Genomic DNA, 19,652 nt, shown 5'->3' with positions numbered 1-19,652 from the left:
GCACTGTAAAAGACTCATTGCAAGTTATCGCAAACGCTTGATTGCAGTTATTGCTGCTAAGGGTGGCCCAACCAGTTATTAGGTTCAGGGGGCAATTACTTTTTCACACAGGGCCATGTAGGTTTGGATTTTTTTTTCTCCCTAAATAATAAAAACCACCATTTACAAACTGCATTTTGTGTTTACTTGTGTTATATTTGACTAATGGTTAAATGTGTTTGATGATCAGAAACATTTTGTGTGACAAACATGCAAAAGAATAAGAAATCAGGGAGGGGGCAAATAGTTTTTCACACCACTGTATATATATATATATATATATATATATATGTGTGTAGATATGTAAATTTGTATATGTGTATGTGTATATATATATATATATATATATATATATATATATATGTATATGTATATGTATATGTATATATATATATATATATATATATATATATATATATATATATATATATATATATAATGTATATATATGTATATATGTATATGTGTGTGTGTATATGTATATATATATGTGTAGATATGTAAATTTGTATATGTGTATGTATATATATATATATATATATATATATGTATATGTATATATATATATATATATATATATATATATATATATATATATATATATATATATATATATATATATATAATGTATATATATGTATATATGTATATGTGGATGTGTATATGTATATATATGTATATGTAGATATGTATATATATATGTATATATGTTTATGTATATATATGGTTACATAACCTCTTTAACACACTACTTCTCCGCTGCAAAGCGCGGGTATTTTGCTATATATATATAAAAGACAGCAACACTTATAACAATGACAACACAATTACATTGACAATCATGTTACGTTATTTTTAAAATGTTTCCTTTTTTTTTCATAACCTCTTTAACACACTACTTCTCCGCTGCGAAGCGCGGGTATTTTGCTAGTTGTGTATATAATTAGCTTGAATATTAAGTATCACTTCTTTATTCAGTCCACCCACCATGACCCTCTATGACCTGTGCAGTCAAAATGGCCCCCAAGTTTCCATTGTTCCTTCTATCCACTGCTACATATATAATGTAAATAGTCAGAGTGGGTTGACGCTGACTTATTTTATTCATCCACTAGCAGGAATACTTAGTGCTACCTGGAAAGCTTAAAGTGCAGCACTAAATCAATTCCCAGAGGGGTGTGGTGGTGGGGGGTAGCTATTGCTCCCACTCCTAAATATCCCCAACTGAACCCTTTGTGTGTGCCAAGTCTCCACAATGGTTCCTGGGGGCACTTAACTAATAAAGAGCAGGTGCTGTCACTAAATAAAGGGGGAACATTTTCAGAATGAATTCTAGCCTGTGGTCTTACTTTGTACAAATGGGGGAATCAGGATTCCATAGAGGACAACCAGACATGGCAGGCGGTGTGGTGCAGTGGTTAAGGCTTTTGTACTTTAAACTCTGAGGTTGTGGGTTCAAATCCCACCTTGGACACTGTGTGACCCTGAGCAAGTCACTTCACCTGCTTATGTTCCAATTGGAAAACCAAAAGAAAAGGAAATGTAATCAATTGTATCTCAAAGGTCTAAGTCGCTTTGGATAAAGGCGTCGACCAAATAAATACATGTAAATGTGTCCTCAGCTTTATGTATTAGAAGATTCATAAGACAATCTGTCCACTGCTTTCTGTATTGTGAGTATGAACTGTAAACACCCTTTTTGCCATCTTCTGTCCATTTTCCAAACCTGATTATCTAGATGGCAAGCTGGAGCCAATTTAGCAATGCCAGTTCACCTTATCTGCATGTTTTTGGACTGTGGGAGGAGGCCCACGTGGACACGACGAGATCATGCAGGCTCCACGCAGGGAGCACCTGGTCTCCTCATTGCGAGGCAGCAGTGCTATCACTGTGCCACCCTGCCACCCATACATTTTAGACATCCCTCAATGTCCAAACCTGCTTATTCTGAGCAGGGTCACAGGGAAGCTGGAGGCTGTCCCAGCAAGCATTGGGTGTAAGGCAGGAACAATCACTGGGTGGGGTGCCAGTCCATCATAGGGTGAATATACAGAACAGGGGCCAACCTAACCTGCATGTCTTTAGACTATGGAAGGAAACCGGAGCACCAGGAGGAAACCCACATGGACACGGGGAGAATATGCAAACTCCACATAGGGGGGACCCAGGATTTGAAACCAGTCAACTTGTTTGCCACTGCGCCATTTTTTTTTTTCCCAACTTGTGTTGTTTTAATCCCCAAACTGGATGCTAAGTCTTTGTTTCTTCCATCTACTGCCTCCCATATTGTTAAAATGGACACTAAACGTTAGCTAATCTATCCATCCAGCACGACCACCTGCATTGTCAAACTGAACAAAGCCCTTTGTTTAATCAGTCCATCTGCCATCTTCTTTGTAGTCCAATGAGAGTGCAGGCTTGTATATCTTCCTCCTGTCCAGCCACTCTTCTATTCTTCCACTTCCTTTCAGTAGTCACACTGGACCTTAAGATTTATTTGCTCACAGTCATCTCTATAAGGTGTTTAAGGTCAATTTTTGTTATGGAGGTCCCATATCTTCACAACTGCCTAATACAAACATCACATGGTGGCTGGGGGTGTTGATTTCTTTGCAGTGCACTATATAAACAAATGGGCCTGTCCTCGACTTTATCTCCCCCATTGACTTGTGCACACAATGGAGCCCTGTCTTCATTTCTTGATAACGACCTGCTGCTGTTTCCCTTCTTCCGGCCTAACAGAGGATTTGGAAAATTCCTCATGTAACCGCTGACGACGTGGCCCTGGTGACCATTGACGACATGAGAGCCGGTAGCTGTCCAAAAGGGTCCACTGGTAGCTGTCCAAAAGGGTCCACTGCCGTACCCAGCACCTGCTCCGCTCTCTCTGTCTCTCTCACTCTGTCTTTGCTGTTACGCCCCACACTAACTGTAGGATGAGGTGGCGCTGTGAGTCACGGCTGTTGGCACCCCATGGCAACATCACAACAGAGCAGGCAAGCGGAGAGGACGGATGATCATAAAGCAATAAAGGGCGAAGTATAGCGCAGGCCTAAGATCAGAGTTCAAGTGAGCTTAACATTTAATGGGTTTGTTGATTTTCACTTCAAGTAATAGCACTGAGTAATTTGGAGTTGCACAACTTAAACATAAATAAAAATAGAAGATAAAGCCTGGGAAAATGGCCTGAAGCAGCTGACAGAGAGAGAGAGCAAGCGCGAATGAACTCTTGAAATTCCTCAGTAAAGCTGCAAAGATTTCAGGTTTCCTTGTTGCCCCTCCTTCAGACACTAGTGCCCCCCACAGCTCTTTGGTGGTACTCTGGCTTTCTGTTTCTTTGAAGGTCATGCAATACTGTCTTTTTAAGTTTAAAAGCCAATTCCCATATTTTTGGTCACCCAAAGGGAGCACACACTCTTCTGCTAAGCTGCTTATTAGGGGTTGTCCATGTGGGTTCGGAGTATTCCTTCCTAATAAGCTGCTCCTTAGGAGCAGACATTAGGTGTATCCTCTTTTCTACTGAGTAGCTGTATGGGTGTAGCACACTCTCTTCTAAGCTTCTGCATGGAAACAGGTATGGATTATACATTCTTTCTTAACAAGGGGGCTCTACCCCCTTCTCGCTTCGCTCGCCTACCCCCGGCGTTGGGTATCCTGAAATACATTAGTTGAGCTCGTTCGTCTCGGAGCCGTGCCCGCTTTGCTTGCGGCATTTCAGACGCGCGTTGTAGGCGCCTGCGTTCATTGATTTTATCCATCCGGGCTAGTGTTTGTATATCCGTCAGTCGAGCTCGTTCGTTTTGAACCCGTGCCTGCTTTGCTTCCGCAGTTTCAGACGCGCGTTGTAGGCGCCTGCGTTCATTGATCTTATCTAGGTGAGCTTGTGTTTGTATCGTTGAGCTGTATTGTGTTTGAATTCGGTGTAAAGTGTTCAGCGGTTTGTACAATCCCAAGCAGCACATTATTCCTAACTTCACCCCGCAGTAGTGCCACTCACAATATGGCGGTGACGCCTGCGCCTTCCGTAGTAGTGTCACTCACAATATGGCGGTGACGCCTGCGCCTTCTGTACTATCATTGTGGACCTGTGGGGCCGCCATAGCCTCTTCTGTTTGAATCTGGGCTGCAGCGCAGAATCCTCTTTTTTGTATGGCTGTGTCGTTAGTCGTTAGCTATGGGCGCATTGTTGCTTCATTTCTCATTCACGTCAGTTGAGCTCTTTCGTATTTGGGCCGTGACTCCTTCGTTCGCGGTGGATACGACTTCGCGTGTGGTTTATGAGACGCGCGCTGTACGCGCCTGCGCAGTACGTCTCATGGTCCCATCGCCGTGTACCTGCGTCCATGCCATCCGGTTTACCATTCTCGGTTAGTAATATGGATGAGTGGCTCCGTAGGAGCAGACTTTGGGCATGAGATTGCTTCTGTTGAGCTATTTCATAAAGGTAGGAGAGAGTGCACACTCTTTTTTAAGCTCTACCATGAAAGCAGGGTAGGCGCTTGCCCTCTTTTAATAAGTTGCTCAGTAAGAGCAGACATTGGGCACATCTCCAGTCTTCTGTTGAGGAGGTCTATATGAGTAGACCAGGAGTGCCCACTCCATTCTAGTGAGCTGCCCCACAGTGGCGTATCCCCTTTTTATGGAGCAGCTCTATAGAAGCGGGGGAAGAGTGTGCCCTCTTTTCTGCTAAGCTGCTTTATGGTAGCAGGAATGGGTCATTCACTCTCTTCTGCTAAGCTGCCCTGTAGGAACAGGTATAGAACTTGCACACTTTTTTCTAATATGTTGCTCCTTAGGTGCAGGCTTTAGCTGTATAGGCGTAGAAATGAGTGTACACTTTCTTCTAAGGTTTGGCAATGGAAGCAGGAATGGATCATACATTCTTATGGAAGGAATTGCTCATTAGGAGCCGGTGTTGGGCATAGGTTTGTTTCTGCTGAGAAGCTTTATAAAGGTAGCAGGAGGGCACACTCTTTTCCATGGGAGCAGGATTAGTGCATACACTTTCTTGGAATAGATTGCTCAGTAAGAGCAGGCATTGGGCAAATTTTCTGTCTTCCATTGAGGAGGTCTGTAAAAGTAGAGAGGGGAATGCACACTCCATTCTGCTAAGCTGATAGACGGTGGCTTGTGCTCTAAGCATGGAAGGAGTGCACCCTTGTTTCTGCTAACCAGCAGGAATGGGGCATATACTCCTTTCTGAGGTGGCAATGATAAATCAGCCATCTATCTCCATAAAGAGGATTACTTGTGTTCTGTTTTGTGTATTGTATTTACCGCATTTTTGACACTTATTGCACACCAACTTATGGGGAAAGGGGTCTCTCTTTGAATTGCCTTTCTAAGATTTCTTTCATTTTTCCCTACAAAGTTTTTTTTTCTTGTTTTCTCAGGGGGTCGAGGCTGGGGGGCTGTCTAAAAACAGGGCCCGTTAAAGCCCATTGAACCACTCCTTGTGTGATTTTGGGCTATACAAGAAATATAATGTTGTTGTTTTCTGTTAAGTTGCTCCACAGGAGCTGTCACTGCTCATACACTCACTTCTAAGAAGCTTCTTCATAGGAGCAGTCATTGGACAGGCACTGTGTACTGATGAGCTTTGCCAAGGAGGTGAGCCCAGAAAAGACTCACTCTTCTGTTGGGCTCCACAAGTAGTAAGCCAATGGATGAAGTGAGGCCAGGGGGTTTGCATTATTTACTACTGACCTTCTCTGTGGGAGCAGGCAGGTGGTGCATCCTATCATTTTTATGCCAGTTGCCGCTCTCCTTTGATCAGTCTGTCCTCTGCAAAAAGCTTCTGTTTGTGTACAGAGGGTGCCTTCTCACCTGCCCACTCCTCTTCTACCTTAAGATGCTCTTTGGGAGACAGCATGGTCTTTGTGTATACTTTGTGAATTTCCCCTTGGGATTAATAAAGTATCTATCTATCTATCTATCTATCTATCTATCTATCTATCTATCTATCTATCTATCTATCTATCTATCTATCTATAATATAGTGCCTTTCATATCTATCTATCTATCTATCTATCTATCTATCTATCTATCTATCATATAGTGCCTTTCATATCTATCTATCTACATGTATCTATATCTATCTATCTATCTATCTATCATATAGTGCCTTTCATATCTATCTATCTACATGTATCTACATCTATCTATCTATCTATCATATAGTGCCTTTCATATCTATCTATCTATCTATCTATCTATCTATCTATCTATCTATCTATCTATCTATCTATCTATATAGCACCTTTCACATCTATCTATCTATCTATCTATCTATCTATCTATCTATCTATCTATCTATCTATCTATCTATCTATCTATCTATCTATATAGCACCTTTCACATCTATCTATCTATCTATCTATCTATCTATCTATCTATCTATCTATCTATCTATCTATCATCATAGTGCCTTTCATATCTATCTATCTATCTATCTATCTATCTATCTATCTATCTATCTATCTATCATATAGTGCCTTTCATATCTATCTATCATATAGTGCCTTTCATATCTATCTATCTATCTATCTATCTATCTATCTATCTATCTATCTATCTATCTATCTATCTATCTATCTATCTATATAGCACCTTTCACATCTATCTATCTATCTATCTATCTATCTATCTATCTATCTATCTATCTATCTATCTATCTATCTATCTATATAGCACCTTTCACATCTATCTATCTATCTATCTATCTATCTATCTATCTATCTATCTATCTATCTATCTATCTATCTATCTATATAGCACCTTTCACATCTATCTATCTATCTATCTATCTATCTATCTATCTATCTATCTATCTATCTATCTATCTATATAGCACCTTTCACATCTATCTATCTATCTATCTATCTATCTATCTATCTATCTATCTATCTATCTATCTATCTATCTATCTATCTATCTATCATATAGTGCCTTTCATATCTATCTATCTATCTATCTATCATATAGTGCCTTTCATATCTATCTATCTATCTATCTATCTATCTATCTATCTATCTATCTATCTATCTATCTATCTATCTATATAGCACCTTTCACATCTATCTATCTATCTATCTATCTATCTATCTATCTATCTATCTATCTATCTATCTATCTATCTATCTATCATATAGTGCCTTTCATATCTATCTATCTATCTATCTATCTATCTATCTATCTATCTATCTATCTATCTATCTATCATATAGTGCCTTTCATATCTATCTATCTATCTATCTATCTATCTATCTATCTATCTATCTATCTATCTATCTATCTATCTATCTATCTATCTATCTAAAACAGTAAGCCCATACAGGTCAAAGACGTCATCTTTCTGTACGCCCTGTTTTGTCACTGAGGATACCTGGTCGCCAGTAATTGTCAAAAAGGTCATCTTTCTGTATGTCCACTCACCTTTTCGGTCATTTTGTATGGTGAGCACTTTTGTAGAGTAGGCCGACATTCCTAAACCCACTTAATCCAGTTTAGGGTCATGGGTAGTTGCAGTGATAGCACTGAGCTCAAAGCAGGAGTCAGCCCTGGGTGGGATGGCCATGGATACCCAGATTGATTTGTTGAATTGCTGTCTTCTACTTCGTGGGAGAAGGTTGCCCACACATGCTGCCCACTCCTGAGTGGATTCCTTTGTGTAAGAACATGGAGAGAGCACCTTCCTGTGTAAGTTGTACTCTCTGTGACAGCACGTTGGAAGTGTGCCCATTCCCACGCGCCTTGGGTGGGTACATTGGCACACACCTGCCGACTTGCCGTTGTTTACCATAAATAAAGACCTTTCTTTGCTTTGAAAGTGAAAACAATAAATAAGCTGCATCAGCAGAGAGGGGCAAACACTGGAGCTGACAGCAGGGCTGTCCTCGATTTCTGCTTTATTTATTTATTTTAACTTGTCAAGTGACTCTTCCTGAAGCGAAAAGAGGCGGTGTGTGCAGCAGTTAAAGAGACTGAGCAGCATCGGCCCACTTGGAGGGATCTCGAGGCCTGAAAATGGGCGAAGCTGGTGCTCCCTACAGGCCCTTTCACGCTAATATGTCCTATCAGGTCAGTGAGGACATCTTCAGGTGTGTTCCCAGATGGTCATTGTCTACATATCTCTTATGGTCAGCTGGTTTGGATGCTAGCCTGGCATCTGGGCGTGCTTGGGAGTCCTCTAGCCAGCTCTTTCTTTACTGGTCATTGATACTTTATGTCCTTTCAAGACAATATGTCCCTGCGGGTCAAAGAGGATACATGTACACTTAGGCACTTTTTTATGCTCAGGGGCTCTCTACTTGTGGAGATGGGGACCTTTAAAGTGATCTGCTGAGGTGCCTTGGACAATCAGGCCTCAAGTCTTTACGTCCATTCAAGTCCATGCAGGTCAAAAGAACATCTTTGCATATGTCCACTTAGGCATTTCTTAGGGTCACCGAGCCTCGCTGTTTAATTAGCACTCAGAGTCTTTTACCCAACTGTCCCTAATGGTCAATGAGGCTGGTGGTCTTTGTGTACAGTATACTCAAGACAGTAAGCCCATACTGGTCAAAGATGTCATCTTTCTGTACACCCTATTTTGTCACTTAGGATACCTGGTGGTCATTAATTGTCTAAAAAGTAATCTTTCTGTATGTCCACTCACTTTGTCAGCCAGTGAGGATCTCTGTGTGACCTACTGTGTCCCTGAAAACACTCAGTGGCCAGTAAGGACCCAGTTACCTGTATAACCTAGTCTTTAGTGGGGACATCTACGTGGCATCATATGTTGAAGTCCTTTGTCTTTGTGTCTTTACAAGATGGTCCAAGCTGTCATCTTTCTAAATGCTGATTCACTTTCTGGGTCACTGAGCCCCCCTGTGTGCCCTACTCTGTTCATGAGGACACTTGGTGGTCAGTAAGGACCCAGTTACATGTAATTGCTGGTCCTGAGTGGGGACATCTGCATGGCATCACCCTAAGGCCTTTTGTCTTTGTATCTTTTCAAGAGGGGCAATAAGGACATCTTTCTATGTACCCCAACTTTGCTATTACAGTGACCACCACTAAAGTGGGGAATCCTTTCTCCACTGACCGGTGAGCTCCCTTTTTTCTTAGTTAGAGGGAACATCCTTCTGTGTGTCTACTTCTATATTCCTCTTCAAGTCCCTGAGGTCTCTATTTGTGTGTGACCGAGGACACTTGTACCTGTCATCCTACCAATAAGAGGTCAACAAGTCCTTTTTTGTCTTTGTGTCCTCTAGAGGTCAGTAAGGTCTGTGTGCCACAGCCAAGCATGTCTCTAGTGGTCAGCCACCCAACTGAGGATGCTTGGTGAGGACACTATATCCCTGCCAGTCACTGGAGACATCACCCTGTATGTCCCTACTGGTCAACAGTAGGGTTTTGGCTTTGACCCAGTCTGACTTTGGTGATCAGTGAAGCCATCTTAATATCTCAAGGTGGTCTGCCCCAACCTTCCAACAAGGACCATTTGTTCCACCACTCAATTACTGTAGACATTTGCCACTATGGTGGACACTGTGTCACTCTGCTGAGGAGTGTGTGTGTGTGTGTGTGTGTGCCATTCAGCCAATGCTAACTCCCAAAAAGCCCCTATTGCTGTTTCCTATCTGTTTTGTATTTTGTTATTCACCAGTCACCCTAATTTGTTAGATTTCCCCAGTGCCAAGCTGGCATGCTCAACAGCTTTATTTAATTATGTGTTTAAAACAAGTGGAGCATCGTGCCTGACTTGAAAAGTAAACTGCCCAGCCCTGCCTTGCCCTGACATCCATCTGACAGCTGGTAGACAGTCCATGGCAGTGCTGCTAATCACTGATTCACAGTTTGGTGATAAATCAAATATCATTGGCGTTTACCCGCCCTGACCCTGCAATGTTTGATTCTAGACATTTGCTGGCTTTTACATGTGGTTGATTCAACTGGACCCCAGCTGTTGACCCTTCTTTTACTGCAAAACAGATACTAGCACAGCAGCAGGCGCCATCTGGTGGTCAATATGAACACTGCAGATCTAAAAGTAATCTGTGAAGGAGATCGAGAAGGCAACATCTGTGTACCCCAGGTGGCAGATGGTGTGGTTACTCTGCGCATATCTTTCCAATATCTGTCTACCTTGGTTGGTGGATCGTTTAATCATGGTCATACTGAATAACTACATACTTGTCCATTTCAGAGCCGGGCCATCAATGGATGGCTTGGTCAGTTAGTTGGTTACTGCTGTAGGGTGGTAAAGTATCTCGATCATCTGGAGTTACAAGATTTCCCATGATGGGCAATGTGGTCATTCTGTAAGCCATCACAAAAACTGGCCTTCGGGGATCACTATGAGTTGCCGAGGTGGAGGATATGGTCACTCTGTAGCTCATTTATGTCCATGGACTCTACCAGATCTGCTAAAGAATCCATAATAGATGGTATGGACATTTGTTTAGACTGTCATGAAGGACTGTACTTGCTTGCTGAGAATGAACAGTGTGGCTATTCTGGTTTTACAAAAAGAATTTAGATTAACTACTGGACCACCCAAAGTGTTCAAGATGGATGGCATGGTCCGTGTATTTATCTGGAGTTATGTGATATTTCAGAATGGGCAGTGTGGTCACTCTGTAGATCATCTTGAATTCATTTAGGTCCACGTGCTTTAGATTACTTCGAGTGCCTTGGAGGTGTCAGTAATAACGATGATGATTATGATGGGGTAATGTTCCCTAATTATTTGAAACCACTTAATTGATTAGAATGACCAGTAGGCCATTTTCAGTTCATTTAGATCCTTGCACTGTTCTGGACCACCTGGAGAATCTGAGATGAATATTATGGTCAGTTTTTTTTTTTTGGGTTATCCTTAATGGTGTCATTATGTTTAATTATTTAGAGCTGTTTGATTGCCCAGGATGGACAGTGAGCTCACTTGGTAGGTCATTGTGATTCAGCTGAGCTCTATACACTCTTGTGGACTACTTTGAGTACCTAGAGTGGGTGTTGTGGTCACTCTGTTGCTTTTATTGCCCAGGGGTATACATCCCTGATTGGCTGGAAGTACCTGATTGCCCAGTGAGGGCACTCTGTGGGTCATCTTCAATCAATATAGATCCATGGGTCTGCTGGATCTAGAGATGGACAATATGGGTGCTCTGTAGCTCATTCTGAAGATGTGCACATCTATGGCCAGTTCTGTGTCTCATTGAGAGCCAAAGGTGAATGGTAAGTGCACTGTGTAGGTGGCTACGGAGGAACACTCATCTGGAACTACTTAAATGCTCTGCATGGGCAGTTTGGTCAGTTTATGAGACACACTGTACATGTCTGAGACTGACTTTACCCTGCTGAGTGCTGTAATAGACAGTATGGTCCATCTTTAGGTAATAGTGAAGGAGTTTAGTACAAAAACTGCCCTGTTTGATGTCCTTGACTGCCCAGAGTGGACAGTTGGTGTTTTTATGTTCTTTACCTGGATAAAGCTTTAGCCACATGATCTTCTTGACATCAAGAACTACTCAGAAGAATGTTCTGGTTACTCTGTAGACCTTACTAAAGACCTCCCCACATCTTCAGACTAAGTATTCAAGATGAACAGATTGGTGACCCTGTAGATTACAACAAAGGGCTTTTGTTCCTCTGGACCTTCTGCAGTTTGGTAGTGGACACTGGGTGCCTTATTGTAGGAATAAATTCAGGCTGAGATGCTTCTTGACAGTGGTGACCACCCTTAAAGGGCTTACATGTAAAGTTCAGTGTTTACAATTCTGCTAAACTCTTCTTCTTGGAAATGTTGTTCACCCTGTAAGGCACTATATGACATTCAAGATGCATGTCTTGTGTATGTGTTGCTGTGCTACCCTGTGCCACTGGCTGCCTCCTCTGTCCATCTAAGATGACATTGGCACCATTGCAGGCTAGGTGGGGGTTCACCATTGTAGGCTAGGTGGGGGTTGCCTGGGCTCCACTCCATCTGTAGGGTTCATCCTAAATGTTGTGTCGTCTGTCTCTCTGTCTCTTTAGGTGAAGTGCTCATAGAAATCTCAGACTCCCACAAGAAACTCAATCTGGAGCTGGAGGACAATGTAGGTGATGTGGTGGTAAACCTCTCTTAACAGGATTCTGCTCTGTTTAGGTCCTGTACACCAAGTTTTGACTGACCACCTCTCAGTTTGCTCAAAATATCTTGAATGCTCTCTCTCCCCCCCACTCTCTTAGTTCTCCTTCTTCCATTGGTGCTTGCTCTGCTGTGCCTATGAGACTCATCTTTCTTCTCTGCTGCCCCGCACGTCTTCTGTCCCTTCCCACTCCTGCTCATCCACATGTGTTCATTCCTCATGAGAGCCCAAAATCCCACTCTCCTTTGTCTCCCTCAATTTTTACTCTTTCCTTTCAACCACTGGTGCTCACTCTGTCCACAGTGACACTCCTCTTCCAACATTAGTGCTCACACTTCTCCTGTTCCCAAGGTCCTCTCACGGTTGCTCATCCTCAGTGTTGCTTCTTCCCTCTGCCCACTGCTCACTCTCCTCCTCCTCTTCTCATGCATAGTCTACTCTATTCTAGGTGACACTCCTCTGTCTCCTTCAGTTTTCATTGTCCTGCTGAGCCATAGCTGTTGTTTCTCCACTGTACCCTAAATGCTGACTCTGCTCATGCTCTGTGAGTACTTGCTCATTCCTCCTTCTCTGGTGCTCACTCTACTCTGTGTTAGATGACATTCCTCTTTCTCATTTGGTGCTTACACCTGTTTTTTTTTTTGTTTTTTAAAGTTCTCACACTCATGCTCAACCACAGCTATTCTTTCTCTTTGGTGCCCCCAATTCTCCTTCTTCCCCTGTCCCCCAGTTATTACTTTTCTCCTAGTGGTGCTTATTCTGTCATGCCCTGAAAGATGCCCCTTTTTCTCTTTTGGTGCTCACATTTCATCTGTTCAGCATGCCTGAACATTCCTGCAAAACCCCAGCTACTCCTTCTCTTCTATGTACCGGCTGTTCAATGTCACCTCATTGCCTCAGCACAAATTCTTTGCCTTCCACCACTGGTGCTTACTCCATGGTAGGTGATGCTCCTCTTTCTCCTTTGGTGTTCACACTCCTCCTCATCCCCTTTAGCCAAACTTCTTTCTTTCCCTCAGGACTTTTCCACCACTTTTGGTGCTCAGTCCTAAGCTGAGGCTCCTCTTTCCTCTTGATTGCTCATATCACTCCTCTTCCCAAGTCCTCACTCTACTGCTCCATCACTGCTGTTCTTTGTAACCCTTCACTCTCCTAATCAGCCATCGTAGCTGCTGTTTCTCCCCACACCCAATTGTTTACTGTCCTCCTTCTCCTCATGCTACGGCTTACCCGGCTCTACACCAGGTGACACTCCTCTTACTGCCATTTTTTAGATTTTCATTGTCTTCCTCAGTAGTTGCCGTTTTTCTCCTCTTTAGTGATCACTCTGCTTTACCTCCTTTCTCCTTTTATGTCCCCTGTCCTTCTATTATTCAGTAAGCTACTCTTTTCCTCTTCTTCCTTTAGTGCTCATCCTACTCTGCCCCAGATGGCACTCCTCTTTTTCCTTTGATGCTCAGTATCACTCTGTGCCCTCCTTATTTGCTGTTGTCCTCTTCCTCTCTTTAGTGCTCACCCTTCTTTATCCAAGTTGACTCTCCTTGTACTCCTCCTTCTCCCTTAATACTCACTGTCCTCCTGCCCCTCAGTAGTTACTCTTTCGTTTTCTTCTTCCTAGCGCTCCCCCCCTGCTGTACCCCAGGTGACCCTCCTCTTATTCCTTCGATGTTCACGCTCCTCTTGCCCCCTCAGTAATTACCCTTTTTTAGTGCTCACCTGGCTCACCTTTCTTGCTCCCATTTGCTAATACTTCCCCACCCTACTTTGGCTTTCTGCCCCCGCTCCATAATTGCGAGATGGATGTCCATTCAGTGAGTTATGTTTCTCCTTCACCCGAGAATTGCTGAGCTCGCTCCTCAGAGAGCTGCCATCTCTATGCCCTGACTAATAAATAAAACGCTCCACTCTTGGCTCTCCTTTCCTCTCCTCTCTTTTCCCTTGTAAGTTATGAGCTTCATAAAGGGATAGCAAAACAAAACATCAAATAAGTTGTCCTGTGTGCTTTTAAGCCTGCTGCTTGTGTTCTGATTAGGTCCCGGGGGTCTTCTGGCAGGTTCCAGATGCCTAGTGTGACAGCCCTTTGTGTTCCTCTTTTACAGTTTAAACATTTCCACAAGGAGATCATCGCTGAACTGGAGCACAAAATTGAGCTCGACATGAAGTACATGAATGTGAGTTATGGAGAACACCAGGGGGCTTTTTAACACAAGGAGTTCACTGGGGGTGGGGGGCTTTTTGATTCCTGATACTGACCTGTTCATTCTAATTTGCAGGCAACCCTCAAGAAATACCAGACCACACATAGAGACAAACTGGACATGCTGGAGAAGTCAAACTCTGAACTGAAGAAACTTCGGAGAAAAAGTCAAGGGAAGAACGCCACCAAGTATGAAAAGTTAGAGAGTGAGGTGAGTGTGACTTTCCAGTGTGGGATCTCTGGGGTCCTCGTGTTCCTCTTCTTGTGGACATGCAGAGTACCTCATGGACCCTGAGTCCCTGACTCCTCAGGTCAAGTTTTGATGTCAGGTTTCTGTGAGTGCAGTCTTTACTCTGGGCTGTCCTTAATGTCTGAGACCTTTGTGTCATTCACCTCCTTGTTTTGGATGTCAAGGGTCTCTAAGGTTTCCTTCCGTCCTCCACATGATGCTAGACATCTTGGTAATTTCAAGTTCTCATACTTTCCGTCCACTTCTTGTTCAAGCTGTGCCTTTCCTGGTCATGTTGGAAGTGTTCAGATTCTTCCCTTGCTCTTTTTCTTCTCAAAGTCTGGAGATTTCAAGTAACGCCAAGGAATTTTTGAGGTTATTTCTTTTGTCCTCCACGCGTCTCTTCACGCCATGCTTTTCTTTTTCTGCGTATCTTTCTCCCTTCCTGTTGTGGAATTCTGGGGTGTCCCCATTGTACTCTTCCTGCTCTGGAAGTCCATTGCTGTAAACTTCTCCTTCATTGGATTGCTCTAGTTTTTGCCCCCCTCATCACTTCTTTCCCTTCTTCTGGATCCTCAGAAACTTGATGATTCCGGCTTTGTCTGATACCCGTAGGCGTACGATTTGGAGGCTGAGGACGAGGAGCGAGCTGCAGTTGGGTGAATCATTAGCAGGCAACTGGCACCAGCTCACTTTCTTCTTCCTCTCTGCCTAAATGAATCATCATGGGCACCATGCTTAGGCAGGTGGCACAAACACATTTAAAACAATCAAACAAACACGTTCCGAGGGCTTTGTGTCTGTCAAGCAGCGGCACACAGATGGAATAAAGGCGGAATCATTCCAGTGTGGCTTTGTTTGTCACAGGTGGGCGAGAGCTTGGTAGCAAGGCACCTGTTTTGGCTCCGTCAGCCCAGCTGTCACAGCTGACTGTGCAGGAGCTCTCTCCAAGGCCGACATCTGTTTACCAGAGAACGTCGACAGCGGGCTGCTGAGGCCTACTGCCCGGCATGTGGCTGGCACTGCTGCCAACTCCAGAGCCGTGTCCATGTCAGCAGACAGTGGGCCTGTGGAGCGCTTCATGTGTGCTGCAAATCTCTCATCCCTCCTTCCTCATGTGTGCCCTCTCTCACTGCGGTGGCCAATGAGATGGGCACTTGGAAGTCTCCACCCCCTCTACTGATCACAAGGGTTCAGCCTGGAGCTGAACGCAGGTGTAGGAAGTGTGGAGGGCAGCAAGAACCCTTGAAGCCAACTGTGTGCATATATACAGTATGTGTAGCTGCACATGAGTAATGTGTGTGTATGAATGCATGGACACAGACTTCATGTGTAAGCTCACACATTTTAACTGTGCCTTCAGATACATATATGTCAATAATGGCATGTGTGTCTTTGATGTTTCTCCTCTAGAAGAGCATGGAGTGTACAAGGACCCAGAAGGAAACCTAGTGTATGTGTGTCAGTGTTTGCATACAGTATATGTTTAACTGGACATGCATGTATACTGTACAGTGTGTTTGTGTGTGTGTGTGTGTGTGTGACTGCTTCTGCATGGCCCTCTGTGTGTGAATGTTTGGACACAAAGCTCAACTGTTTATGTGTTATGGCCACGTAAGATGAAATAATAGAAAGACCAGGAGTTGAAAACCAAAAGGACTAAACAAGAGGGCAGGGTCTTTACTGGGAACATCACTGCCACCAAAGTGTCTCATGTGGAGAAGTCGAGAGCAAAGTGAAGATCAAAACCAAAGCAAAACCTGGCAATAATCTCTTGAGAATGAATGATGCTAAGGTTGTTTTTTTACAAACAGACTTTCATCCACCAAGGGGGTACAGAATTGGACCATCAGCACTCAAGAAATACAAGGAATACCAATAGAGTCGAGTTGCAGACGTCCACTGCTCTGCTCCATTGACGAGCCAATGCATGTGCACACATCTAGTCGCCTTGACCTGCCTTTGCATGACACGTCAGTCACATTATGTGACACACCCAGTCATTTGCGTCGTCCTCAACACACCCATTTCATAAAATATCTTTACACTGTGGTTAAGATGAAAGGTTGTGGGTGGGAGGATTAGGTTAAGGCACTACAAAGACAAAGGGACTACAAGACTACAATGTGTCAACATGCACTTTCTTAATAATGTGCCTCAGCATCATGTCGACACGACGCTGATTGGCCAGTCTGTTATCTACGTATTTCCTGAAACGCATTTCCGTTCATCTCCCACAATTATGAAGTAAACATAGAGCAAATTCAGGAAAGCTTGTCGAAGAAGTTAGAAAATACACACATTTATATTCACTGGTCCAATATACCATCGTCTCTGGTGGCGTAATCTTTTTTCTGTCTTTATACAGTAGTTCAAGTCAGATAATTTGCTGTTTATTAATTGAAGCTCCCATATGATTTGCTCAGTTTTGGTCACCACAATTTCATGCCTATAGAATGTAAAACAGGAAATGGATCATTCACTTTTCTTGCTTGCTAGCGACAGACTGCTGTCACCGTCCTGCTCCACTGACAGACTGAGGAGATTGTTCCTTCCCCCAAACTATGCGACTCTTCAATTCCACCCGGGGGGGGGGGTAAACATTAACATTATACACAGTTATTGTCTGTTTTTACCTGCATTATTATCAATCTTTAATTTAATATTATTTTTTGTATCAGTATGCTGCTGCTGGAGTATGTGAATTTCCCCTTGGGATTAATAAAGTATCTATCTATCTATCTACAGTATCTATCTACAAACACTGGCGACTATTGTTCAGACATTTTTAACATCAGCTTTTAACTCAAAAGTGATGAGGACTATTGAGTGGCCGTGTCTTGTAGTGGGATCATCATGCTGTAGGAGTGTCGTATAGTGAGCTTCTCTTTGGAGATGGGGGTGTGTCTTTTATAGTGGGTGTGTCTTGTAGAGGGTGTATCTTGTAGTGAGCAGGGCATGCAGTAGGCATGTCTTGTAGTGAGCTTGTCTTGGGTGGGTTGTTTTTGCAGTGGGCATGCCGTACAGAAGCTGTATCGTGTAGCAGGCGTGTCATACAGTAGGAATTTTATGCAGTAAGCGTGTCTTCTTATAGGCCATGCAGAAGGAGTGTCATGCAGTAGAACTGTTGTGCAGTTGGTGCATCAGCCAGATGCTTCTTGGAGTTTTCACTGTATAAATCATGTGACATAAACACGCAATCCTATTGGCTGTTCAGATGAGCTCTTGAATCACAGAGCTGCAGCTGGAGCCGTCTCACAGATATAGTGGTGAATGAAAATGGCGTTGCAGTAAAAAAAAATAAATACATAAATAAGACAATAAAAAAAAAAATTCAAAACCAATAGTAAAAATGATTTTACATACCAAATTGGACAAAGAAATTCTAAAAACTTTTTCTCGGTACTAAAAAAAAATAACACATGAAGATTACAAGGGTCTGTAATAGCATAATGTGTGAATGTGTGTGTATATGTTTATATGGTCTCATGGACAGACAGGCTGTGAACCAGGGTCTTGTGAATTTCCCATCGGGATTAATAAAGTATCTATCTATCTATCTATCTATCTGTGTCAGTAAACTGGGCTTACCCAGTTAAGCTAAGCTAAAGGGGTCTCGGTTCACCCAAGTCAACAGGCTTCTGACTCCAGTTGCAACTGGAAGGGTCTCATATTACACAGTAGCACTCTCGCTCTCTCGCCCACCCTCTATTTCTTTCTCTCACCCTCTCTCTCTCTTTATTCTGACAGCCTCAATGCCCCCCCACACCTCATAGTATATATGGCACGCCGTTTTAACTTGTGCTCCTTCATGTATGTACTGTATGTGAGTGGGTCTGTGTGTCTGAGGTCGATGCATTGTGTGTGTGTGTGTTCAGCCGTGTTTGCATATATCACAGTATGCACGTTTGTATCTGTGTGTACATTTCCATGCCTGAGGGTGTGCGTGCTGTCATCGTTCTTTGCCCCATAGAGGCGCATGCATCTGTGTGTGACTGTCTTGTGTATTCATTCTATGCCCAGTCTGAGCCATTTGCTTTGCTTCTCCCTCAGTACGTGGAGACCATCTCGTCGCGGCAACTGGACATGCAGCAGTTCGTCGCAGATGGCTGTCGAGAGGCTCTCCTGGAGGAGAAGCGTCGCTTCTGTTTTTTGGTTGACAAGCACTGTACGCTTACATCCAGCATCTTCGGCTACCACAGTAAGGTGAGGAAGTGGCTCTCTGCTTTGTAACCATGTTAAAAGGCAGATTGAATTAGGACTGTTGCATTCTCGCACTCAGTTGGAGGATTCTTTATAGTGCCTTTCATCCTCACTCTGCTTAGGAAAGGAGGAAGTGGGAGAGTTATAATGGTAGGACTTAGGCCTTCATGGGGAATGTTGTTTTTGTGATTATGGGGTTATGTGCCTTGAGATGGTATGAATGGCATTGTAAAGAACAGCTTGCTTTAATGACCAGGACACCCCATCCCACCTGCTTTGCTTTTAGCCCTCAAGCATTTTGGGCATCTTTTCCTGTTCTGTCAGTGACTGCTGGTCAGAAGCCCCAGTTGAAAATTGAAATTGATTTGATTGATTACAGGCCCAAGAACTTCTTGGCAAGAAGCTGCCCAACTGGCAGGATAAGTGCACCGATGCCACCAAAGTGCCAGATACCATCTTGACGATGATTGAGGGCATGAAGAGCTCCAGCACACCACAGCCCTCCCCTCACCCAGGGCGGTACAGCATGGTAAGTGTGGGCTGGAGTGAATGGGAGTGTGGGACACAGTAGAGGGAGGACTGGTAGATGCCAAGTGCCACCCATGATGGCTGGATACTCAAGAAGAATTTGTAGAAGCGCAATCTTGGCACATGCTGACGATGTGATCCAGTATTTCAGCATCATCCCTGGACATTGGGCTGCATACTGGCAGGTGACCCTGGGTATTACTCTTGTCTGTTTATTTTATTGATGTGTCTGGTTGATGCCACCTTTGAATCGTCTTGTTACTGCAGTCTGCTCCTACAATTACCAAACTAGTACACTGGGGTATTAATTGACATATTTGATCATCATTTAAATATAATTGCT

At 43.3% G+C, this 19,652-nt stretch overlaps 1 protein-coding gene across 1 annotated transcript in view; it reads left to right on the top strand.

Moving 5' to 3' along the window:
• Positions 1-19,652, top strand: part of baiap2l1b (BAR/IMD domain containing adaptor protein 2 like 1b) — a 91,063-nt gene that overhangs the window by 52,367 nt on the left and 19,044 nt on the right. Inside the window, exons 4-8 of the mRNA XM_028814225.2 lie at positions 12,058-12,119; positions 14,252-14,323; positions 14,426-14,560; positions 18,632-18,784; positions 19,161-19,310. Of these exons, the coding sequence (XP_028670058.1) occupies positions 12,058-12,119; positions 14,252-14,323; positions 14,426-14,560; positions 18,632-18,784; positions 19,161-19,310 (572 nt within the window). The remainder of the gene's footprint in view (positions 1-12,057; positions 12,120-14,251; positions 14,324-14,425; positions 14,561-18,631; positions 18,785-19,160; positions 19,311-19,652) is intronic.

The sequence above is a fragment of the Erpetoichthys calabaricus genome, chromosome 11 (assembly GCF_900747795.2).
Source record: "Erpetoichthys calabaricus chromosome 11, fErpCal1.3, whole genome shotgun sequence".
Taxonomy (NCBI): domain Eukaryota; kingdom Metazoa; phylum Chordata; class Cladistia; order Polypteriformes; family Polypteridae; genus Erpetoichthys; species Erpetoichthys calabaricus.
Note: the sequence above shows the minus strand (reverse complement) of the source record. Positions and strands in the feature narration are given on the sequence as shown.